Genomic DNA, 26,918 nt, shown 5'->3' with positions numbered 1-26,918 from the left:
AGAGAAAGAGAGAGAAAGAAATCCTCAAGACTCCCTGCTGAGCGCAGGGTCTGGAGCCCAATGTGGTGCTCCATCCCAGGACCCTGAGATCATGACCTGAGCCAAAATCAAGAGCCAGCTGCTTAACTGACTGAGCCACCCTGGCGCCCCTTTTAAGGCATTCTCTTAATGTCTGTGTAGTGCTGTTCTCTCTCTCATTTCTCAATATTAGTGATTTGTGTCTTCTCTATTTTTTTTTCTTAGTAAGTGTGGCTAGAATCTTAATAATTTTATCTATTCAGAGAACAAGCTTTTGGTTTTGTTGATTTTTCTCTATGATTTCTTATTTTCAATTTCACTGATTTTTTTTGTTCTAATTTTCATTATGTCTTTTCTTCTTGTTGACTTTGTACTTAATTTTCTCTTCTTTTTTCAGTTTGCTAAGGTAGAAGTTTAGATTGTTGATTTTGGATCTTTCTTCTTTTCTAATATTTGCTGTCAAAGCTATAAATTTCCCTCTAAGCACTACTTTCACTTCATCCCACAAATTTTGATACATTGTATTTTCATTTTTATTTAGTTCAAAAACTTTAAAAATTTTTCTTGAGATTTCTTATTTGACTCATTTTTTAATTTAGAAGTACGTTGTTTAGTCTCCAAGTATTATGAGATTTTCCAACTATCTCTCTGTTGTTGACTTCTAGCTTAATTCCATTGTGATCTAAAAACAAACACTCTATGACCTCTGTTCTTTTAAATTTGTTAAGGTGTGTGTTGTAGCCCAGAATGTGTTCTATCTTGGTAATGTTTTATGTGAGCTTGAGAAGAATGTGTTTTCTTTACTGTTTTTATATAAAATAGTTGATCAATGTCAGTTATGTCCAGTTGATGCATGGTGCTGTTGAGTTCTACTATGTCCTTACTGATTTTCTGTCTGCTAGATCTGACCATTTCTGATAGAGAGGCATTGAAGTCTTCAACTATAATAGTGGATTTATCTGTTTCTCCTAGTAGTTCTATTAGGTTTTGCCTCACATATTTTGATGTTCTTGTTAGGTGCATATACATTAAAGCTATTACCTTTTTGGAGAATTGACCATTTTATCATTACGCAATGCCCCTTTTTATCCTAACAACTTCCCTTGCTCTGAAGAGCATGAGACTTTAACTGTGACGAAATCTTCATTTATTGTCTTTGGGGTGATTCTACCTTCTATTCAGACATAGGTTTTTTTAGTGCCTGCTTAAAAAAACTTCAGCTACAGTTTTAAATCCTTTATACCTTCTAGTTCTTCTCTGCTTGAGAAAGCACCTTAACAATGTTAGTGATTCTAATAACAATCAAAAACCATTTATATTTTTACTGAGGATTAGATTGGTGGTTTACCCACACTTGACTTTCACCTATACACTCAGAGGAAAGTGTATGGATGGCCACCCTATTTAACATCCTTTAATTCTTCTTGAAGTCAAAAATTAGGATTGGGTAAAGTTCAAGAATCATGATACAATAGTTCAGGATTGGTGGAAACAGCAAGGTGAGGATTTTGAGGCAAAGAATTCAGAGAACCTTAGGGCATGAACTGTTTGTTTATGCTTTCTACTGAAGAGTTAATGGGTCTTTGGGAAGTTCCTATGATGAAAAATCAAACCATTTGCCTGGGCAGGAGAGTCCTGGAAAAATTAAGTCACGCTAAGGAAGACAGAGGACTAGCACAAAGTCATGTTAACATCGTAAAGTATGGTTTCAGTTCTGAATGTTCAGACTGAATGTGGGGTTGCACAGTGTCAGTTCTCTAGTCTTTAAGTCAGGATGATCCTAGTATCTGCCAATTGAGTCTCATTTGCTTACTTTTGAGTTGTCCCCTTGGGAGAAGGGCACAACTAACATAGCTCTGTGGACTGCTACATAGATAGCTATGAAGTCAAGTCTTGCAGGATGCCTTCTGCTGCCTTACTGATAACCAGTGATTTCTGCCCTGTATCTTTCTGAGTCTTCTGAGAACAGTTTATGGCAGTCTTGTGAGTCTGAATGTTTACTAGGTCAGCATTGCAGATACAAATATGGACTTTACAATCAAATGCCTGGTGTGCATTTTTCCAGAAGATGCCAGGTTTGCTGTGATTTGTTTGTGCTTAGGTCATTGTGTCAGTCAAAATAAGCCACCTTCAGTTACATTCACATTTATACATAAGCTTATACTGAGTTATGAATGGCCATACTCAAAAGTTTTTGTTTGAGCTTTTGCAGATGTTGTAACTGTTTTGGCCACAGTAAGTAAAGAGGCCTAGATGAAAGGAGATTATGCAACAGTTATTTTGTGATAATTACAAATTGTTAGGCTAGCAGAATTTTTAACTCAAATATGGTCGTGCTAGAATTTTAGAACCATTTGAACTGCTTGTGTTCAATATTAAAATCTAACAAAAGTTTAATAGTAGTACATATATTTAACAACAGTTTCACCTTTATTGGCAAAGAAAGTATTCATATTTAGGGAATAAAATTTCCATGTGCAGAAGCCTGTCAGTACATGTAATAAAGTTATGTCACCAGGACTGATAATTTCTTTTCTTTAGTGTGATTAATAAGCCATGTACCTAGATTGAATTTTGAGATGTGGTAGTTCATTCAGAAATATAAAGGAATAGCTCAAGAGGGATTTTTTTTTTCCTCTAAGTCATCCTTTAAATGCAAAAAAAAAAATGCCTTATGTGACTTCATTCATCCATTAATTCAACAGGTATATATTGAGCTACTTCTTTATTGTAAATATTGGGAATCTCAGCAGTGAACAAGCACACAAATCCTCCCTATCTTCATGGAACTGTCAAGGAGAAATTGCACTGAACACTTGTTAAAAATGGGAAGAAAGACTTTGTTCAAGACTATTGCAATAGGGGAGTGAGATTGAACTTAACTCTTTTGAAACAGAAGGCAAAGAAGTTAGTCAATGTGATTAAGACATCTGTGTTTGCTAATTGGTGTCATCAAAGTTAGGCTCCTACTCTCCCACAGGCACTGAGAGATAGGGGTGCTATTTTTCTTGATTATGTTTCAAAGGGATGGCTCCCAAGTCCTTGAAAAAGACATTCCTGGCTTGTACAACTGACAGGAGTCTGGGAGAAGATTTATATCTCAAAGGGGCAGAGAAAGAATTTATGATTGAAAGCTTTCTAAAGTAAGTGCTCTAAGAAAAGGGAGATCAGGGGCCTAGAGTCAAGGAAAAAGCCTGTCTAAAGTTTAATCAAGCTGCATTAAGGCTGTCTTGGTCAGAGTTTTTATTCTGGTGGGGAAAAACAGACAGTAAACATATATGGAAAATTTAACAAGTATATATAAAATTTCAGATGGTAATATGCTCTCTACATAGAAATAACACAGGGCAATAAGATAGGTAATGACTGGGATGATCAGGAGTTGAGCCATGTAGGAAAGCATGTACTGGGCTAAATATAGCTGTTAGGTTAAGATTTTTTTGTTGTTCTTGTTGCAAAGAAAAGTCACTCAAGTAACCTGAAGTGATGGGAGATACAATATAAAGACAGACATTTTTCAGAATGTTGGAAAAGAAACGGGACCTTAAGAACTAGTGTATGGTCCTGGACCCTGAGAGCCATGGAAACCTTGGCCCAAGGCGCAGCCAAGTTGTAATAGTAGGGGAGTAAGCCTGGAAGTGAGTGCTTGGCCAAAGAGTTAGGTAGGGAGGAAAAAGCTTACAAAAGGGGAGCTACTCTTTGACCACCTTCTTTGCATGTCTCACAGCCTTGCTTTGAGATTGCTTCATCTTTTTATTATAGCTTTAACAACCATATTGTCACATATTATCATCACAATTGTTGGAAAAGGGCCACTTTTAGAAAATAGTTTTGGAGGACATGACTGTTCACTCTGCTCTTCTGTTTTTCCAAAATTTGTAGATCTGAGTGTTCCACTGTTAGTATGATTCACTTAGTCCTATTGATATCCTTTCCTGTCTTTTCTTTACTGATGGAATTCTTACCTTCTCTTCTTCTTTTCTATCTCTTGGCTCTCATTCCTGAATCTTCTGAACTTTCACTAGCACATGGTCCATCATGGTCACCTCAGCCTTTCTCTGCTTCAACTCTCACTCTCCATTATTCCCTCAGCATTTCTTGGACCAGGCATTTATTCTGTAAAACAAGGGTCTTAATCTATTTGAGGATGGGGATAGTTAAGGGAAGTCTCTGAAGAGGTGACAGACCTGAAAGATAAGTAGGAGTTAACCAGGCAAAAGGGGTGATTGGTAGGTTCAGGAAAGTGTTTTAAATATCATGGTTAGAAACCCCAAGATGAGAGAATATTACATTTTTGAAGAAAAGAATGAAGTTTTCTATGACTGGAGTATAGAGGACAGAAGACAGAGATGCACAAGGTGAGAGTGTAGAGGTAGGCAGGTTGCATTAAGGCATTTGGATTATTGTAAAGGCAACAACAAGTTATTGAAGGATTTAAAGTATCCCCCAACTTAGTTTGTACATGTATCATGATGTTCAAAAAAAATTTGAAGCTTCAGGCAATATACCTCTTTTTAGGGTATGTATTTTGGTCATGCTTTGTATTTACTGTGGACCCAATGGATAGTAAAGGGAAAAAGTCTTTTCCACAATAAGGAGCACTTAAAAAGTACATTATGGATATTACTGAAGATAGATATCTGCTCTTCATCTGTCTATTCATCTATCTATCATCTATCTATCTATCTATCTATCTATCTATCTATCATCTATCTATCCCACTGTGTTCTGATAAGAATATAAATTGGCTAAAACAGGTGGTATGTACAAATTATCCAAATTGAGATCCTTCTCTAAAGCATGTTAACTAATGCATGGAGTAATTAAGATTATTTCCCCATGGATGTCTTGGTAGAAGGAGTTGGAGATGTGAGTTTTGAATAGGAAGGAGACAATGGAATTTGTTATCTGGGTTAGAAGTTCAGATAACAAATGTACTTTGTAATTTTCTTTGTCTTTAAATTGTGTTCTGCAAAAGAAAATGGAAACGCACTATGTAGTAATTCATGTACATAATCTATTTAGAATAAGAACCCAGTGCTTATCAAATGGAATTTATTATTGTTTTGTGGTTTTTTTATCCAGTTGCCTGATGTGGTGCTATCCGTGAAGCTGAAATAGCTATTTATTATTAATTATAATATCAATGGTGGAGGAATCAGAAATTATTAGGAAAGATTTATGTATTGGTTATTTAAATAATGTATTCATTCTTTCAGTAAATATTTGGTGCTTACTACATGCAAGGGAGTGCTAAAGAACATGCGAGGAATAAAAGGATGAACAAAACATATACAATCACAAACAGACAAATGTCATGAAGAGAATGTACATGGTCCTTTGAGATTATATAATGAAATGACCTGACCTAGCCTGGAGAGGAAAGTTTCCCTGAAGAAACAATGATTGAGCTGAGATCTGAAGTATGAATAGATCTAGCTAAACTAAGGACAGAGGGTATGAAAGATTAACAAGTGCATAAGCCCTGTGTTTGAGGGAGCAAGGCATATCTAAAAACTGAAAGTTGGATGAAGAGTGAGCTTAAGAGTGTTGAAGGATGAGGTTAGAGTGGTAGGGGCCACAACATGCAGGTCTTTGTAAACCAAAACAGATTTTAGAACAATGGGAAGCCATTATGTAATTTTAAACTGGGAATGATTTTGAAAGGTAACTCATATAGTGTTCAGAGCAGATTGGTTGGGGTCAAATAAATGACTTGAAACTTATTAAGAAACATCTATAGATCCAGGAGACAGATGCTGGTAGCATGGTCTTAGGTGGTGACAGTGGAGATGGAGAGAAGTGGATAAATCTGAGAGATATTTAGGAGCTAAAATTAATAGGATTTTAAGATAGATTGGGTATTCGGGAAGACAGAGAGAGGGGTGACAAGAATACTTCTCGGTTTCTGGTTTGCTTAATCAAATGGCTAATGCTGACATTTGCTTAGATATTAAAAGAGGACCAGGGAAGTGGTCTGGAATGGGAAGGTGGAGTTTCTTGCAAGTTTCTTGCAAACTGTATCTATCTATTTATTTATTTATTTATTTATTTATTTATTTATTTATTTATCAATGAGATGTTTAAATGTCTATGGGAAGAATGTAGTTGAAGAGGGGCATGGTGAGGATTTTGAGCAGAGTAGAGAAAGTTGGAAAAATAGTGAGTGCATAATTTATAAGAAAAGCAGTAAAACTATTAGGTAGTTGTGAGATTCTTTGAGATTAATGATAATGAGTTTATAGTGGAACCAATCTGCCCTATTACATGTTCAAGATTATGACTTTCTTTACAGTTAACACAGGCATGAAGAAAGCTGATAATTGAGCTAGGATTCGGATTTTGATAGAAGTTATAATGAAGAGATAGAGATGTTAAGGAATTCAGGGTGTATAGTGTTACTGCCATTATGGGGCCACATAAAGAAGAGAGTGGAGAATGGAGAGAGTTGACAAATTGAGAAAAAGTAGATCTGTTGGTGGACTGGAGTTTCAATAAGGTTGACTACTATCGCAGTTGTAATTGGACCAGTTAGCTCAACAGAGAAGAGGAAGTGGCCAGATAGCAGGGTGGTTGAGTTTAAGACTTCAGAGTTGGAAAAACGTTTAGGATATGACAAATTTCAGATTATGACCATGTAAGTGGGTGGTCTGAGGAAAAGTGGAAAGATTATTGGAGAGGAATTGGTGAAGAAACTGTGAGGCCAAGGTATTGGAAGGCTCATCTACATGGATAATAAAGTTACCTAGGGGATGGAAACATTTTAGGTGAGGTTGTATTTGAAAAATATTTATGAAATCTGTGAAGTAATAACTGGAGTTCTCTATTTTCGTGGAATAGTCATTGGCACAAGTCTATTCAAAGCAAAATAATGACACATTTCCCAATATAAAAGATAAATAATATCTAGCATTTGTATATTAAATTTTATTTTACATACCTGTATCTTACCTATATTGGATAATCTTATTAAAACGGGACCTTTGTATCTAGTAGGTATATATATTGTCCTCAGTGTTAAGTCATACCGAGTATGAAATTCTACGTACATAAACACATAACATATGTGTTTTCCCCACATTTGTATCAGTTAGCTTTTTTCCCTGCGTAACAAACTACTCCAGAACTTTGTGGATAGTAACAACAACCATTTCTTTAAAACTCACAAGTCTTTGACTCCATTAGGTGGTTCTGTTAACTTGGGCTAGGTTTAACTTATCTCAGCTAAGTTTACCCATGCATTTGTGGTAGATTGCTGAGTTGCTTGGTAGCTGACAGGTCTGGGATGGCTCAAATGGATGACTCAGACGGCTGCTTCTCTGGTTTCTCATCATTCAAAAGCCTTGTAGGTCTTCTTCACATAGCCAGTAGTCTGGGTTCCAAGACCGTGAGTGGAGGTGCTATCCCTCTTGAGGTCTAGGCTTAGAACTGGCACAACGTCATTTATGCCACATGCTGTTGGCCAAGCAAGTCCTAAGTCCAGCTCAGACTCAAGGGTTGGGGAAATAGATCTTATCTCTTGAAGGTAGGAGTTGCAAAGTCACATTGCCAAGGGGTGTGGATATAGGAAGGAAAATAACCACAGCTCTTTTTTTTTTTCCTTGCAAACAATCTTCCATAACATCCTGTGTGTGGGAATGCAAGATGTAGGTGCATCTGAAACACCATGCACTGGATATTAAAAAGCTGTATTTCTGCTCTATCACACCCACTTATTTGTCATGTATCCTTGGATAAGAAAGTTCTTGGATCATCCCTTTTCTCTTTATAAAGCAAGAAGGGAAGAAAGGAAAAAATATTAGCTGAGCCATTGGCCTACTATCATTAGTGATGATTCATTGAAAGCATTGATTTGTGTTTTAAATGGTTTATTTTTGAAATACATTGTTTTTATGCTAATAACATCCCACATCTCTTTAATGTGGGAATCCATAAAAATATGGAGGAGCTAAGAACTCAGAGATGTTGGGGAGGAGCAAGATGGCGGAGTAGGAGACCTGGATTTCGTCTGGTCCCAGGAATTCAGCCGGATAGGGATCAAACCATTCTGAACACCTACGAACTCAACAGGAGATCGAAGAAAAGAATAGCCACAACTCTCTGAAGAGAAAAGCGACCACTTTCTGGAGGATAGGACGTGCGGAGAAGTGAATCCAAGGCGATATTTGGGAGGATAGACGGAGGGGGAGGGGGCCTCCGTTGGCCGCTTCTGGCAAGTGATAGAGCCCCGGAGCACAAAATCGGAACTTTTAGAAGTCGGCTCTGCTGAAGGACATTGCTCCAGTGGCTAAGCGGGGGATGGAACCCTCGCTGGGACAGTGTGGTCTCAGGACCCTCGGGGTCACAGAAAGACCGGGGGTGCCTGAGTGCAGCAGAGCTCCCAGGTATGGGAGTGGGGAAGCCAGCTGCAGAGATGGAGCCGAGGAGCGGGCTCTCAGCTCCGGGTTGCCATAAACCGTGATCCGCGGCAAAGTCGGGCCACTGCTCCTCCAGCAGGGACCCAACAAGTGGCAGATCCGGGGAGACTCCCCTTCCTCCCCTGGGAGGAGTGGCGCAGGAGCTCACCGCAGGGATCTGCTGGGTTTGGAGACTCCACACGGGGGTCGTGCACTAGAGATAGAAATGCTTGGTCACAGGCCGGGTGAGCACGGAGTGCGGCCAGAGACCGGGGAGATGGGAGTGATTGACTGCTTTTCTCTGGGGGCTCACTGAGGAGCAGGGCCCCGAGTTCTCGGCTCCTCCGGGGTGGAGATTGGGAGGCTGCCATTTTCACTCTTGGCCTCCAAAGCTGTACAGAAAGCTTGCAGGGAACAAAAGCTCCTGAGACCAAACCCCAGCAGCTTACTTAGCCTGGACCGGCAAGGGTGGGGCAATTCTGCCTCCGGCAAAGACATTTGGGAACCACGGCAACAGGTCCCTCCTCCAGAAGATCAACGAGAACAGCCAGCCAAGACCAAGTTTACAGATCAATGAGAACGGCAGAACTCCAGCGCTAGGGGAATTCTGCACATAGAATCCATGGCTTTTTTCCCATGATTCTTTAGTCTTTCAAAGTTAATTTTTTTAACTTTTTTTTTTTGAATTTTTCTTTTTCCCTTTTTCAACCAACATCTTATCAATCCCTTTTTTAAAAAATCTTTTTTATTTTTCATTTTTAGAGTCATATTCTATCCGTTCATAGTAGTTAACCTTATTTTTGGTATATATATATAAGTTGTTCTCTCTTTAAAATTTTAGGATATAGTTTCCTCTAACAGATCAAAATATACCTTAAATCTCTAGTGTATGGCTTTGTTCTAGTCTGCCTGATTCTCTCCCTTTTTTTTTTTAAATCCTCTTCTTGATTTTTTCAACCAAATTCTTATCTTATCAATTCCTTTTATAAAATCTTTTATAATTTTCATCCTTACAGTCATATTCCATCCCTTCATCGAATTAACCCTTATTTTTCTACATATATAAGTTTTTCTTTCTTTAAAATTTTGGGAGGCACTTTCTTCTAACAGACCAAAATACACCCAAAATCTAGTGTGTGGCGCTGATCTATGCACCAGCCTGATCATATTTGATCATATTCTGTTTTTTTGTTTTGTTTTGTTTTTGTTTGTTTTTATATTTTTCTTTTTCTTTCTTTCCCTTTCTTTTCCCCCAGTTTCAGGTCTTTTCTGATTTGTTTAGAGTATATTTTCTGGGGATGTTGTTACCCTGTTAGCATTTTGTTCTCTCATTCATCTATTCTTCTCTGGACAAAATGACAAGACAGAAAAAAATCACCTCAACAAAAAGAACAAGAGGCAGTACTGACTGCCAGGGACCTAATCAATATAGACATTAGTAAGATGTCAGAACTAGAGTTCAGAATGATGATTTTAAAGATACTAGCTGGGCTTGAAAAAAGCATGGAAGTTATTAGAGACACCCTTTCTGGAGAAATAAAAGAACTAAAATCTAACCAAGTCGAAATCAAAAAGGCTATTAATGAGGTACAATCCAAAATGGAGGCTTTAACTGCTAGGATAAATGAGGCAGAAGAAAGAATCAGTGAGATAGAAGACCAAATGATGGAAAATAAAGAAGCTGAGAAAAAGAGAGATAAACAACTACTGGATCACGAGGGCAGAATTCGAGAGATAAACAATACCATAAGATGAAACAACATTAGAATAATTGGGATCCCAGAAGAAGAAGAAGAAAGAGAGAGAGGGGTAGAAGGTATATTGGAGCAAATTATAGCAGAGAACTTCCCTAATTTGGGGAAGGAAACAGGCATCAAAATCCAGGAGGCACAGAGAACCCCTCTCAAAATCAATAAAAATAGGTCAATACCCCTACATCTAATAGTAGAACTTACGAGTCTCAGAGACAAAGAGAAAATCCTGAAAGCAGCTCGGGAGAAGAGATATGTAACCTACAATGGTAGAAACATTAGATTGGCAACAGACCTATCCACAGAGACCTGGCAGGCCAGAAAGGACTGGCATGATATATTCAGAGCACTAAATGAGAAAAATATGCAGCCAAGAATACTATATCCAGCTAGGCTGTCATTGAAAATAGAAGGAGAGATAAAAAGCTTCCAGGACAAACAAAAACTAAAGGAATTTGCAAACACAAAATCAGCCCTACAAGAAATATTGAAAAGGGTCCTCTAAGCAAAGAGAGAGCCTAAAAGTAACATAGACCAGAAAGGAACACAGACAATATACAGTAACAGTCACCTTACAGGCAATACAATGGCACTGAATTCATATCTTTCAATAGTTACCCTGAATGTAAATGGGCTCAATGCCCCAATCAAAAGACGCAGGCTATCGGATTGGATAAAAAAACAAGACCCATTGATATGCTGCCTGCAAGAGACTCATTTTAGACCCAAAGACACCCCCAGATTTAAAGTGAGGGGGTGGAAAACTATTTACCATGCTAATGGACACCAAAAGAAAGCTGGGGTGGCAATCCTTATATCAGACAAATTAGATTTTAAACCAAAGACTGTAATAAGAGATGAGGAAGGACACTATATCCTACTTAAAGGGTCTATCCAACAAGAAGATCTAACAATTGTAAATATCTATGCCCCTAACATGGGAGCAGCCAATTATATAAGGCAATTAATAACAAAAGCAAAGAAACACATCGACAACAATACAATAATAGTGGGGGACTTTAACACCCCCCTCACTGAAATGGACAGATCATCTAAGCAAAAGATCAACAAGGAAATAAAGACTTTAAATGACACAATGGACCAAATGGACTTCACAGATATTTTCAGAACATTCCATCCCAAAGCAACAGAATACACATTCTTCTCGAGTGCACATGGAACATTCTCCAGAGTAGATCACATCCTAGGTCACAAATCAGGTCTCAACCAGTACCAAAAGATTGGGATCATTCCCTGCATATTTTCAGACCACAATGCTTTGAAACTAGAACTCAATCACAAGAGGAAAGTCAAATACATGGAGGCTAAAGAGCATCCTACTAAAGAATGAATGGGTCAACCAGGAAATTAAAGAAGAATTAAAAAAATTCATGGAAACCAATGAAAATGAAAACACAACTATTCAAAATCTTTGGGATGCAGCAAAGGCAGTCCTAAGAGGAAAGTATATAGCAATACAAGCCTTTCTCAAGAAACAAGAAAGGTCTCAAATACACAACCTAACCCTACACCTAAAGGAGCTGGAGAAAGAACAGCAAATAAAGCCTAAACCCAGCAGGAGAAGAGAAATAATAAAGATCAGAGCAGAAATCAATGAAATAGAAACCAAAAGAACAGTAGAACAGATCAACGAAACTAGGAGCTCGTTCTTTGAAAGAAAACAAGATTGATAAACCCCTGGCCAGACTTATCAAAAAGAAAAGAGAAATGACCCAAATCAAAAAAGTCATGAATGAAAGAGGAGAGATCACAACCAACACCAAAGAAATACAAACATTAGAAGAACATACTATGAGCAACTCTATGCCAGCAAATTAGATAACCTGGAAGAAATGGATGCATTCCTAGAGATGTATCAACTACCAAAACTGAACCAGGAAGAAATAGAACACCTGAACAGACCTATAACCACTAAGGAAATTGAAGCAGTCATCAAAAATCTCCCAACCAACAAAAGCCCAGGGCCAGATGGCTTCCCAGGGGAATTCTACCAAACATTTAAAGAAGAATTAGTACCTATTCTTCTGAAACTGTTCCAAAAAATAGAAATGGAAGGAAAACTTCCAAACTCATTTTATGAGGCCAGCATTACCTTGATCCCCAAACCAGACAAAGACCCCATCAAAAAGGAGAATTACAGACCAATATCCTTGATGAACATGGATGCAAAAATTCTCACCAAAATACTAGCCAATAGATTCCAACAGTACATTAAAAGGATTATTCACCATGACCAAGTGGGATTTATCCCTGGGCTAGAAGGTTGGTTCAACATCCGCAAATCAATTAACGTGATACAATACATTAACAAAAGAAAGAACAAGAATCATATGATCCTCTCAATAGATGCAGAAAAAGCATTTGACAAAGTACAGCATCCTTTCTTGATCAAAACTCTTCAGAGTCTAGGGATAGAGGGTATATACCTCAATATCATAAAAGCCATCTATGAAAAACCTACAGCGAATATCATTCTCAATGGGGAAAAACTGAGAGCTTTCCCCCTAAGGTCAGGAATGCAGCAGGGATGTCCACTATCACCACTGCTATTCAACATAGTATTAGAAGTCCTAGCCACAGCAATCAGACAACAAAAAGAAATAAAAGGCATCCAAATCGGCAAAGAAGAAGTCAAATTCTCACTCTTTGCAGATGATATGATACTTTATGTGGAAAACCCAAAAGACTCCACCCCAAAACTGCTAGAACTCATACAGGAATTCAGTAAAGTGGCAGGATATAAAATCAATGCACAGAAATCCGTGGCATTCCTATACACCAACAAGAAGACAGAAGAAAGAGAAATTAAGGAGTCGATCCCATTTACAATCTCACCCAAAACCATAAGATACCTAGGAATAAATCTAACCAAAGAGACAAAGAATCTGTATTCAGAAAACTATAAAATACTCATGAAAGAAATTGAGGAAGACACAAAGAAATGGAAAAACGTTCCATCCTCATGGATTGGAAGAACAAATATTGTGAAAATGTCAATGCTACCTAGAGCAATCTATACATTCAATGCAATCCCTATCAAAATACCATCAACTTTTTCCAAAGAAATGGAACAAATAATCCTAAAATTTGTATGGAACCAGAAAAGACCCAGAATAGCCAGAGGAATGTTGAAAAAGAAAAGCAAACCTGGCGGCATCACAATTCCGGACTTCAAGCTCTATTACAAAGCTGTCATCATCAAGACAGTATGGTACTGGCACAAAAACAGACACATAGATCAATGGAACAGAATAGAGAGCCCAGAAATGGACCCTCAACTCTATGGTCAACTCATCTTCGACAAAGCAGGAAAGAGTGTCCAATGGAAAAAAGACAGTCTCTTCAACAAATGGTGTTGGGAAAATTGGACAGCCACATGCAGAAGAATGAAACTGGACCATTTTCTTATACCACATACAAAAATATACTCCAAATGGTTGAAAGACCTAAATATGAGATATGAGTCCATCAAAATCCTAAAGGAGAACACAGGCAGCAACCTCTTCGACCTCAGCCACAGCAACTTCTTCCTAGAAACATCGCCAAAGGCAAGGGAAGCAAGGGCAAAAATGAACTATTGGGACTTCATCAAGCTAAAAAGCTTTTGCACGGCAAAAGAAACAGTCAACAAAACCAAAAGACAACCGCCAGAATGGGAGAAGATATTTGCAAATGACATATCAGATAAAGGGCTAGTAACCAAAATCTATAATGAACTTCTTAAACTCAACACCCAAAGAACAAATGATCCAATCAAGAAATGGGCAGAAGACATGAACAGACATTTTTCCAAAGATGACATCCAAATGGCCAATAGACACATGAAAAAGTTCTCAGCATTGCTCAGCATCAGGGAAATCCAAATCAAAACCTCAATGAGATATCGCCTCACACCAGTCAGAATGGCTAAAATTAACAAGTCAGGAAATGACAGATGTTGGCAGGGATGTGGAGAAAGGGGAACCCTCCTACACTGTTGGTGGGAATGCAAGCTGGTGCAGCCACTCTGGAAAACAGTATGGAGGTTCCTCAAAAAGTTGAAAATAGAGCTACCGTACGATCCAGCAATTGCACTACTGGGTATTTACCCCAAAGGTATAAATGTAGGGATCCGAAGGGGCACGTGTACCCTGGTGTTTATAGCAGCAATGTCCACAATAGCCAAACTGTGGAAAGAGCCAAGATGTCCATCAACAGATGAATGGTAAAGAAGAGGTGGTATATATATACAATGGAATATTATGCAGCCATCAAAAGGAATGAAATCTTGCCATTTGCAATGACATGGATGGAACTGGAGGGTATTATGCTGAGCAAAATAAGTCAATCAGAGAAAGACATGTATCATATGACCTCACTGATATGAGGAATTCTTAATCTCAGGAAACAAACTGAGGGTTGCTGGAGTGGTGGGGGGTGGGAGGGATGGGGTGGCTGGGTGATAGACATTGGGGAAGGTATGTGCTATGGTGAGCGCTGTGAATTGTATAAGACTGTTAAATCACAGACCTGTACCTCTGAAACAAATAATACATTATACATTAAAAAATAAAAAAAAGTAGAAGATAGCAGGAAGGGACGAATGAAGGGGGGGAAATTGGAGGGGGAGACGAACCATGAGAGACTATGGATTCTGAAAAACAAACCGAGGGTTCTAGAGGGGAGGGGGTGGGAGGATGGGTTAGCCTGGTGATGGGTATTAAGGAGGGCACGTTCTGCATGGAGCACTGGGTGTTATATGCAAACAATGACTCATGGAACACTACATCAAAAACTAATGATATAATGTATGGTGATTAACATAACATAATAATAATAAAAAAAGAACTCAGTGATGTCTCCTGGATATTGTTTGTTGTGCTCCTGTGGCCTGAGGGGGGCTTCTCAAGTAAGGAAATTAGCTGGAAAGGTGGAAGGCTCATGACTGAAGGTTCTCCATTAGCCTTGTGTTCTCTTTTACATTTCATGTGTTTGATATTCTCTTCCACCTGTGGAACCCCAGGGATTTGTGTGCTAAGAGCTCAGAGGTTGGGACAGGGACAGAAAACCACTGGACTTCAGAGGAGGACACTGGAGGACTGGAAAGTGTGGAGTGAAATGACGCAGACAATGAATGAGCAGATAAAACTGGTAGAAAGTACAAAATCAAGAAGTTGTTATCACAAAGGTGGTAGTTCAGAAGGAGGGCATTTTTTGAGGATCGGCCTTCAAAAGTATCCAGTGTTACTCTATGGGTGAAATTCAAGTTTAAACAAGGAATTAAATACAGTCTGTGGCCCAATCTAAAGGTCATGAGAGTGAGTCATAAATAAGGAAAGTCTCTTATTTTAATACAATATTGAATATGGCTCCCCCTCCTCGAAAAAATCATATGATGCAGAAGAAATCATTAATCTTAATGTACTGTGGTGAAATGTTAACAACACAGAAGTAACTGCTGGATTTTCCAGAACATTTTTTTTTTATGTTTAAATATAGCATACTCAAAGAAAATTACAATTTTAAAAGTGTGGAGCTCAAAGAGTTTTGAGCACACCTAGTAATTACTAGTCAGATTAAGAAATAGAATGTCGCCAGAACCCCACATTCCTCCTCATACCCCTCATAGTCACTACTTCTCCCCTACAAAGGGATCCGCTATCTTGACTCCTAATTCCACAGAGGAGTTCCACCTGTTTTTATACTTTTTATACAGGAAATCATATAATATATAATCTTTTGTATCTGGTCTTTTTGCTCAACATGATGCTTTTTAGATTCACTCTTGCTGTTGTATATAGATAGTCTGTTCATGTTTATATTTGGATAGCATTCCATTGAGTGAATGTGTGATTATGTATTTACCGATTACACTGGAGAAGGACATTTACATTTTAAGTATTTCATCACATTTTTTGTTTTTTTTCCACTGGATATTCATTCCTGCTTTGTTGAAGATTAGTTATTTTTTCATCACATTTTAAAAGCAAGTCATTTCACTTTGAGTTTTGGTTATAATGATTGCATTAAATTCCCTTTGATACAAAACAATGAAAAATGAGAAAGTTAAAACAACTTTCCAAATAAAGCAAACTTGCCTATTTGCATATTATTCATTTTGAATAACAGTTTCTGATTTTATAAGTAGTTGAAGGGAACACTCTGGACAGATTCAAAGGTGAAACTTTGGGGTTGTGTTTGGGAGCAAATAGGAGTTTGACCCGAACAGTATTGCTATGCAAAGGCTTGGTGGGAAATGACCTGGCAGTGCAGATGGAGGTGGGCCTGGGCACCTTGAAGGCCTGCGCTGGAGATTGTGGTTAATGTAAGGTCTGTGATGAGTCCGTGGAGGGTACTGTGTATTAGAAAGATGAATATTGAAGGGATCGTTGGGGCTCAGGACAGGAAGACTGCACAGCCATTGGTTGTCGTGGGAAATGCACTAAGAATCTGAAGGACTAGGTCTGAGTGATGCTTCCATTCATTCCTAGCTCTGTGACTTTGGAGAAGTCATTTACTATGTCTGAGTTTCAGGGTCCCCATATGAACAATGGAGATAGGAATCCCACTGTTGTGGGAATGCAGTGAGTTGGTCCATATTAGAGAGTTGCAGACTCTACAGAGTTCTAGGGCCTCCACATACCCCTGCAGTGGGTCATGGCTGTGCCTGCGTGGGAAGAAGAGTGTGGCAAGGTATTTAATCTCCTTTATTCAGTCGTGTAGAGAATGACCGCATATAAGGTAGTATTGCAGGTACTAATGTACTTAAATTACACATTATGCTCTAGGTATAATATAGAGTTTCAGAGTGAGGTCAGATAGTGAGGTGGTTAGAAGCAGGGAGTCTGGAGCCAGACTGCCTGTATTTGAAGCTTGGCCCTTCTTACTGGCTGTGTGAACTTAGTCAAATTACTCAACCTTTCTGGGCTATCTTTTTTTTTTTAATTAAAAAATTTTTTAAGATTTATTTATTTATTTAGAGAGAGGGTGCACGCTAGCACACAAGTTGGGGGAGGGGCAGAGAGAGAGAGAATCCCAAGTGGACTCCCCGCTGAGCATGGAACCTGACCTGGGGGCTCAATCACATGACCCTGAGATCATGACCTGAGCCGAAACCAAAAGTCAGACGCTCAACTGACTGAGCCACCCAGGTGCCCCCAGGCTATGTTTCTTTCTTTCTTTTTTTTTTTTTAAAGATTATTTATTTATTTGTTTGACAGAGAGAGAGAGAGAGAGAGAGCACAAGCAGGTGGAGTAGCAGGTAGAGGGAGAGGGAGAAGCACGCTCCCCGCTGAGCAAGAAGCCTGATGCGGGACTCTATCCCAGGACCCTGGGATAATGACCTGAGCCGAAGGCAGTTGCTTAACCAACTGAGCCACCCAGGCACCCCCTGGTCTATGTTTTAATAATGGTACCTACCACATCGGATTGTGTTGAAGATTTAATTAGTTAATGCTTATAAGGCAGTTAGAAAAATAGCTGGCCTGTAGTAAGTGTTCAATATTATTGTGAATTATTTGTCTTTTCTAAGTAGCAATGAGTGATCTTACTTTCTGGTTGGTTTATTGCGTGGAAATGTGTGGTACAGGCTTGATGAAATCTTTATTGTATCCTTCTATCCCTGTAGCTCCAGCTATGATTCAGATGATCTACATTAGGATTACACAGAATGAGCTCAACCCTCATCAGGGCCCTGTGTATTTGAACACAATTATAATGCCCTGCCCCAGTCTCCTTTTTTCTATTTCCTTCCATATTTCCTAATAGGGTATACTTTTGAGTTCTTTTTTTGGCAGTCCTCTGCTGAATATATTTTATGTATCTCCTATACTTGTGGTCTGGTCGTTAGAGAAATTAAGGAGAATTTCTTTTTCATTCTTCATACCGTATCTTTATTACTGTAACTCAAAGTTACATTGCCTGTTTTGTTGTCTATATTTTACTATTAAATCATATCACATCTATTATTAATTATCCTCCCCTAAATTTACACCATCCACATTTGGCTTGTCTAAGTCTTTTGATACATTCATCAAATGTATCAACTGTTTTAGCATATTACCATAGACAAAGCTTTGTAATTGACACTAGATATATTCTTCAAGGGGTCTAGAGTTTCCTGGAATGTCATGCATGCCAGCTAGACTTGTAATAAAGTGTTATTGTGATACTTGTTGTGATAGAAATGTGCAAAGAGTGTATGATAACATAAAGGAAGAACACTTAACTCTCACAGTGGGGGAGAGGTTGAAGGTATGTCACTGAAGATGGTTGGGGACGGTGGAGATATCCGGGAAGTGCACACAGAGGAGAGAGTGTTTGTCATAAACTGCAATTAAGATGCTAGCCACTAAGAGAGTGGGAGGACAAACCCCTTAAGAAGAAGGAGCAACTAGTAACATGGCGTGAAACAGATGGGCTTCTGGGAACTACACGTAGCTAAGTGTGGCTGGAACATAGAAGGCAGGAGCAGGAATTGGTGGGAGGTAATAGGTTCTGAAGGCAGATAAAAGTTAGATAGGCAGATAATAGGTTCTGAAGGGCTTTGCATGTCATAGTAGGGAGTTAATACTTAATCCTATAGGTATGAGGTAACAGTTAAGATTGGAGAGGGACAGGAATAAATAGATATGATTTAAATATACACCAGACTGGTAGCCTGTATAGAGTGATCTGTGAATTAAAGGGAGTAGGAGCAGAGGTAAGGTGGCTGATGGAGAGGCTTTTCCTGCCACATAAGTAAGTAAAAACATGAAGTCATGACCAAGACAAGGCCTTGGGAATAGGAAAGTAGGGAAATTTTTGAGAGATTTATTAAGTAGATGTATTTTGAGCACTTACTCATGTCTTTGATAACACTTGATAACCAGCTGGATGTGGCAGGAGGCTCAGCCCCAGGTCTGAGGGATGAGGCAGGTAATGATGTCACTCACAAGAGTAAGAGATGGAGAACTCATTCAGGAGGAGCAATGGATTCCCTTTGGGACCAATTACCTTTTGAACACCTGTGAGACATTTAAATGGAGATGTATAGTGGGTATTTGGCTTCTGTATCAATAAGTCAGGAGACAGTTTTGTGCTAAGAAGTGGACTGGTGAATTCGATATATAAAAGTCAGTTGAATCATGCATATGCAGTAGATCAATTGGGAGAGGGCTGAGGATAATCATGATGAGAATCCTAACACATCATAGAAGCATAGAGAGGGATAGCCTTAGAAAATGATTTTGGAAGAGATGTCAGCTGGGCAGTTGGTAAAACCCAGGAGGAAGTGGTATCACAGAACCTGTGGCAGAGTTTATAATGCTTACAAAATGTTTTGTAATGTTTAAGTAGTGTTGGACATGGCCATAGAAAATGGTGTTGTTTGATTAAGTGGGATCCTGAGCAGGTACCCTTCAGGGTGGAGCACCTCCTTTTGAAGAGCTCTGCCTACATCAGAAATCAGGGGAGTGTGCCCTCCCACCATTTGGGCCTAATTCTAGTAGGTCCTGGTTTTTCGCATTCTGGTGAAGAGTTGTGACTGTTTTTTAGTTTGAACGAGGGTAAAGATTTCCTCTCTGTTTTTTTCTTCTCTTTGTTTTTCATTGTTTTTAGAGAAAAAAAATTCAGATAGAAATGACTTTCTGTGCAGTTTTTTTGTTTTATTTATTTATTTTTTTAGAGAGAGAGAGGGAGAGGAAGGGAGGGGCAGAGGGAGAGGAAGAAAGAGACTCTTAAGCAGGCTTCACACACAGCACGGAGCCCAATGCAGGGCTCAACATGGGGCTTGACTTGGGGCTTGATTTCACGTCCCTGAGATCATGACCTGAGCCGAAATCAGGAGTCTGACGCTGAACCAACTGAGCCACCCAGGCACCCCTTCTGTGCAGTATTTTATCGGAAGTATCATAGTTCCTTTAAAATTTTAAGCTAACTAGAGAACATCTATAACAACACAGTTTAGTCATGCATTTGGTCTATGTCATGCATTTGGACTATGGGTTTCTTTAGAGCAGAAGCAAGGCATATTTATTTTAATGCCCCGAGGGCCTAACTCAGACCTTGGCCTGTAGAAGTGCTTAATAAATGCTTATTTTTGTCTTTGTTTGTGATTACACAGTTTCATTTCTGAGAGCTTCCAAGTTCTCTTGAATCTTCTTACCTTCCGAGATCTCAGGTCACTGAATTATGCCAATTCATCTTCTGAATTTTCATAATTCTACTTTTTTTAACTGCCTAAAGTTCAGTATCTGTTTCCCCGCCCCCCCTCAAGTGTTCAAGCAAAATGAGAATTTATTTTAAGGCTGCGCATTGATGCCACAGCATTTAAGAGCAGGAATTGAAATAGAGCCAGAACTAAGATATTGAGCTTGAGACAGAAAACTGTCAAAATGTTCCCGCTACTTTCATTTCCACAAGGTCTCTTGTTTCTACTTCTCTTTGTTCTCTCTCTTTCAAATATTTATTTTGAAATATCTCAGTCATATGCTACCATATGGAGTATAATATAACCAAATGCATTCTTTTTTTTTATTTAAGATTTTATTTATTTATTTGTCAGAGAGATAGAGCACAAGCAGGGGGAGCGGTAGGCTGAGAGAGAAGCAGGTTCCCTGCTGAGCAAGCAGCCCGAAGTGGGACTTGATCCCAGGACCCTGAGATCATGACCTGAGCTGAAGGCAGACGCTTAACCAAATGAGCCACCCATGCGTCCCAACCAAATGCATTCTTAACCCTTTCATCTTAACTATCAAGAACCTTATGATGCCAAAATTAGTGTCTTACTAATGTCACATCTGTTCCACTACACCAACCAATTCCTCTGTGTTGGTCAGAAGGAAGCTCACAGTGAGTTATGCTAGACTCCTTGTCTCCCCCCTGGGAGAAAGAATTAGCAATAATGGAGTCATAGACCTCATGAGATTTGGAGGTGATGGTCAGATGAGAGGCTTCCCGATCACAGCTCTACCTTCCCTCCCTGCATCAGGAATGAATTTATCCTCTTTCCCCACATGGCTTAATATATGCTTCCAAAAAAAAAATTACTATGGGACTTTCGGTGTTTGAAGAAAGTGTATTCTGTATTTCCATTTGGATAATGCTGTATTTGGATTTTAAGCTTCTCAGCAAAATATGAATTATCTTGCTGCTGTTCCCTTAGTATTCTTTTCTATGACTATTGCTAGGGGATGATAGGATTTTGTAGATTATGTACCCATTCTACGTTCAACTCTTAACTTTTTCAGAGCTCTACAAATTTAGTGCTTATCATGACTGTGACAGGAGGTAGTGGAAACAACAATGGCACCTGCTCATTCTCCCCACATACCCAGAAGTATTTCCTGTTTGCTTGCCAGTAAGATTGGGATTCCTTTCTCAGAAGTTTGGTGCTCATGGTTATTATAAAGTGAGAAATAAAAAAATAAATGTTTTCGAGTAGAGGATAAGTTTTATAGGAAGAAGTAATAAAAGGTCTGATTTCATCATCCTATTTCTGTACTCTGTATATATTGCATTTGAGCAATTTTCTCCTTTAGTTTTTCTCTGTGCTATTTATACATCACTTCTGAAGACAAATTGGATCTTCCTTAGCTAATGAAAAGTTGTCTTATTTAATAATTCAGAAATATCTTATTTCTTTGGGGAAAATCTGCTTTTTTTAAGAAAAGTTTCTTTACCGTTTCAGCATTTTTGTTGACTTAAAGTCAGAGCTATATTATGTGTATGTTCTTAGCCTATAGATGGGCAATCAAGTTCGTGAAGGTAAACCATTGAATTGTTCCCCAGCCTTTTCTTTTCTGAAAGTCTCATGTCATTTCTTTTCTTTTCTTTAGGGAATCAGCAGTCTCTTCAGTTCTTTAAAAGTGGTGCGTCTCTTGCGACTGGGCCGTGTTGCTAGGAAATTGGACCATTACCTAGAGTATGGAGCAGCAGTCCTCGTGCTCCTGGTATGTGTGTTTGGACTAGTTGCCCACTGGCTGGCCTGCATATGGTACAGCATTGGGGACTATGAGGTCATCGATGAAGTGACGAACACCATCCAAATAGACAGTTGGCTCTACCAGCTGGCCTTGAGCATTGGGACTCCGTATCGATATAATACCAGTGCAGGGATATGGGAAGGAGGACCCAGCAAGGATTCTCTGTACGTGTCCTCTCTCTACTTTACCATGACAAGCCTTACAACCATAGGATTTGGAAACATAGCTCCTACCACAGATGTGGAGAAGATGTTTTCAGTGGCCATGATGATGGTTGGCTGTAAGTATCCTGTTTTTTTCTTTTTTAATTAAAAAATCATTGTTGTTGGCAGTTTTCCAGACTCCAATCTCTAACAGGATTAAAATGAAGCTACTTTGTCTTCAGAAAGGCGTTTAATCCATATTATTTGCATTGGTTTAATTTTTATTCAGCCTTAGAATATAAATATGCAAATAATGTATTTTACATTTTAGAATGTATTAGCACATGAAAAACAATGTAGATAGACTGATACAAAAATCAGGATGGGAGCTCTTTGATTTAATTCTGTTCACAGCATCCTGTCTGGCAGAGCTCTTTCCAAGGGAGACCAGCATCTAGAAAGGCAGCATCTAGCACATCCCATAGGTTTTGTTGGCCGTGTATTAAATTCCAAAAAAAGCAGACAGGATATGATGGGAGACACATAGTTTAGAAACTACTTTAGTTAGTAATTGAATTCTTGACTAGCACCGATCTCAGGATAGTTTTATGTTGTTTTTTTACAATTAGGGCTCATAAAAAACTTTTACAAATCAGGTCTTCATTACAAACACTCTAGGTTGAATATATGCGCCTTTGAGAGAATGAAAGGATTAGTAAATACAAGCTCATTTGGCAATGACAAAAGTGTCCAGGATTTAGCAGGCACACCTGAGTACTAAATGTCTGGATGGTGTTCCAGGGAGTAGAATGTTCTCTAAGGAGTGAAAGAACACATGTTCTCCACTCAGACTGAGGATGGATTATGTCAGATCAGAACATTAAGGAGATATGTATCAAAGAAGCTGTTTTAAAAGAAGACTTTGAGGGAGATTTCACCATCATCTACCCTGTCAGGTTGACTTAGATGATTTATCCAAGCCTAGTTCTGACCCCTAGAGTAACCTTAAGATCATCGTACTAGAGGTATGGTTAGTGTTATTAGCACCTGTTAAGCCTTTGGGTCATGGTCATTGGTTTGTGGTCTGAGCCATCCTTTTGAGATTCCACCATTGCAGAGGTTTGTATTTTGACAGCGATGGGAAAGATGTTAAGAGTCCAGGAGTGTCAGGTGGCCCATGAAAGGTCAATATCTTGGGTCAATGTAAGGCAGTTTTCACATTTTCAGAGTTGAAAGTTTTTGATAGCTGTTAGAGCACTGATGTTAGCAGCTTAGCTTCCGTCTTTCTACACTCCTTTGTGCAGGTGCAGAAACCAGAACACACAGGTTCTACTTGCTGTTTAGAGGTAAGGAGGTAGACTGAGAATGCCAAGTGCTGCTACTTCAGAGGCCTTTAGGAGGAAATGTGTTCCTGCATACAAAGAGATCCTGATGATTAATTAAACTGCTGCCTAACACCCAACATGGTAAAATGTATTGGCGCATTATAAATTCAGAAGACGACATTTTGTCAGATGTGGTATTTATTACTATACTGCTTTTAGTATTTATATAATGCATTTTACCTTATACTCGAGCATAGTTAGATTTAAAAAAATTTATTTTGAAGCAATTATTGATTCACTGGAAGTTGCAAAGATAGTATAGAGAAGGCCTTTGTGCCCTTTATCTAGTTTCCTCCAGTAGTTACATCCTGTATAATCAATCCAGCACATGATCAACATTGTCACTCATACAATATGTGTGTGTAGTTCTGTGTTGTTTTATCATGTGTAAATTCCTTTAACTACCACTGAAATCAAGATACAGAATTGTTCCATCACCACAAAAACTTCCTTCCGCATGTTACTCCTTTATAGTCATACCCACCCCTTCTCCCAAAGCATCCCTAAGCATTGGCAACTACTGTTTTGCTCTTCATCTATATAGTGTTGGGATTTTGAGAATGTCATGTAAATGGAGCCATGCAAAATGTGACCTTTTGAAATTGGCTTTTAACATTCAGCATAACCCCTTGCAAGCCATCTAAGTTGTTGAGTGTATCCATAGTTTATTCCTATTTATTGCTGCGTAGGATTTCATGGTTTGGATATATCACTGTTTAACTGTTCATCTATTGAAAGCCATTTTGATTGTTTACAGTTTTTGCCATTACAAAGAAAGCTGCCATGAACATTTGTGTACAATTTTTTTTTTTCGATATAAGTTCTCAGTTCTCTGGGATAAATATCCAGGAAAGAGATTGTTGAGACACACAATAAATGTATGTTTAGTTTTTAAAAGAAATTGCCAAACTATTTTGCAAGTGGATGGACTAGCATAGTTAGATTTTTCTTTCTTTTTTTCTCAAGATTTTTAAACAATAGGATAATAGAAAAAAAAATCTATATAGAGTTGAAGGATAGCACTATTCACTTTGTTTCTCAGGCCCCAAACATAGGTATCATCCTAGATTCCTGTTTCTTCTCATTTATTACATCTTTTTATAACCAGTCTTGTTGGCTTTACCTTCAGAATACATTTGATTATTTCTCTCCACTTCCATAGCTTACCACTCAAGACCAAATCACCATCACTGGTCTGGACATTTACTACAATCTCCTACATGTTCCTTTTATTTTTACTCTTGCCCCATAGTCTCTACCCAGAAGTGATGGATGGAGCTAAAGAGTATTATGCTAAGTGAAATAAGTCAGTCAGAGAAAGTGAGAGTAGCCCTTTTAAAGTAAATAAGATCACACCATTCCTTTACTCGAAGCCTTCCGATGTGTTCCATTGCACATAATATAAAATCTAGATTCCCTACCCTTCTATCAAAGTCTTAATGGTCTGACTGTTGTCCACCTTGTCCACTTCACTTTTCATTGTTCCTGCCCTTGCTTATTCTGTTCCATCCATGCTAGCCATCTTGCTTTGAACACTTTAAGCTCAGTCTTGTCTCAGGGTCTTCATACTTGCTTCCCCACTGCTTATAACACCCCTCCTCTTATTTATGCCATGAATTCATGCAGGTCTCCACTCAAATTGCCTCTTCAGAAATTCCTCCCAATGCTATCCTCTATAAAAAGAGAACACCCAAAGCCAATCACCCTTAATCCTTGCCCTTTAATCTTTTGCTTCTGTACTTACCAAGACCTGAAAACACATTTACTCCATTTTTCTTTTCCTTTGGAACGCAAGTTCCATGACAGTAGTGCCTTTGTCTGCCTATTTTTCCTTCTGTATACTCAGCTTCTAAACAACTTTTTATGCCATCCTCAATCTCAGTTTGTTGTATGAATGAGTGAAACTGAAGATGTCCTTGATGGTTATAATGAGAATCTCCTGTTCTTGAATCCACTCCAGTTAGGTCTCTGATGAAGACACATGCTGGGAAAATGCACACTCTTTAAGGTTTGGCTCTGATTCCTTTGTGAAAGCCCTGAGTTCACCTGTGTCTGCCTCTGGGAATGTAGTGGCTCCTACATCTGGATTGCTCCAACTCTACGTCTCTAAGTTCCTGATGAGAAGTTCTAAGAGGCTAGTTAGTGAAAGCGCCAACAACCCTGTCTCCCACCACTTTTTACTGTCTACCTTTGGAATCTAGGTAGACATTGAAAATTTTCATCGTAGATTGAATTTTCAAATCATTGAAAATTTTCACGTAGATTCAGTTGAGTTTTCAAAACTTCATTTGGTTCATTTTGGTTACATCCTTTCTCTAGTTCACGTATGGCCAGTTGTAGTGCTATATCTAAAGGTCTTTCTCCTTCTTTTATCTCTATTTAGTTCCTATCTTGATTTCAAGATGAAGACCTGGTCTTAAACTTGGCCCTTTTCTTTTCTGAGTTTCTGCAATTTTCTTAACACCTGAGCATTAGTTTTCCGTTTATAAACTAGTTTCTGACATTTCTTTTGCCTGTTGACTTCAGTTTTCTTTTTATGCCTCAAGTCCAGTTTCTGTTGCCGGGAGTGTTCTAGGGAAATGCTTTTTAATTTCCTTCTTAGTCCCTGGGTCCTTAGTAATTTAATGGCATGTTTCCTTTGCAGCCACCAAGAAGCTGATAGAAAACTGTCAAGACCCATGAAGTGTTACAGTAACTTCTTGCAATTCCAAAATTTATTAGACACACATGCTCAAAATATCAACCAAATGTGCCTCTTGCAGCTGTTTGTAATCTTAGTATCACTTTTCTCCCTGCAATAACACCAAGGAAGACAAACAAAACAAACTGCTGCTGTTCCCAGAACCCAGTATGTGTTATCAGTCATAGATGCAGCTCCGGAGTTAGCATTATGTCTGTATGCCTGTGTGTGTGTGTGTGTGTGTGTGTGTGTGTGAGATGGGGAAGGAGAGTAAAGGAAGAGGGAGATAGAAAAAGAAAGCTTCATGATTTTAGTTGTGCTAAGATTCTAGTCAATCTAGAATTGAGTGGTGTTTGAGAAGTACCACTTATAACCTTATAACACAGCAACTGAGAAAAACGTTTTATCAAAAGGTTGGTGGAGAAACCAACTGCCTATACTCTGTGGAGAAAAACGCCTATATTCTGTGGAGAAAAATAATCACTACTTGTAAAATGATAGCCTCTTTTTCTGGAGAAAGTCATCTAAAGTTTTCATGCCTTCTAGCAAAATTGAGAAATTTTAATGGCAACAATTCCAGTT

At 38.7% G+C, this 26,918-nt stretch overlaps 1 protein-coding gene across 1 annotated transcript in view; it reads left to right on the top strand.

Annotated features, from left to right (window-relative positions):
• Positions 1-26,918, top strand: part of KCNH5 (potassium voltage-gated channel subfamily H member 5) — a 311,548-nt gene that overhangs the window by 74,283 nt on the left and 210,347 nt on the right. Inside the window, exon 7 of the mRNA XM_078053792.1 lies at positions 21,982-22,408. Coding sequence (XP_077909918.1) covers positions 21,982-22,408 — 427 coding nt within the window. The remainder of the gene's footprint in view (positions 1-21,981; positions 22,409-26,918) is intronic.

Source organism: Halichoerus grypus, chromosome 8 (assembly GCF_964656455.1).
Source record: "Halichoerus grypus chromosome 8, mHalGry1.hap1.1, whole genome shotgun sequence".
In the NCBI taxonomy this organism is placed as follows: Eukaryota; Metazoa; Chordata; class Mammalia; order Carnivora; family Phocidae; genus Halichoerus; species Halichoerus grypus.
This window is presented reverse-complemented; position numbering and strand designations above follow the sequence as displayed.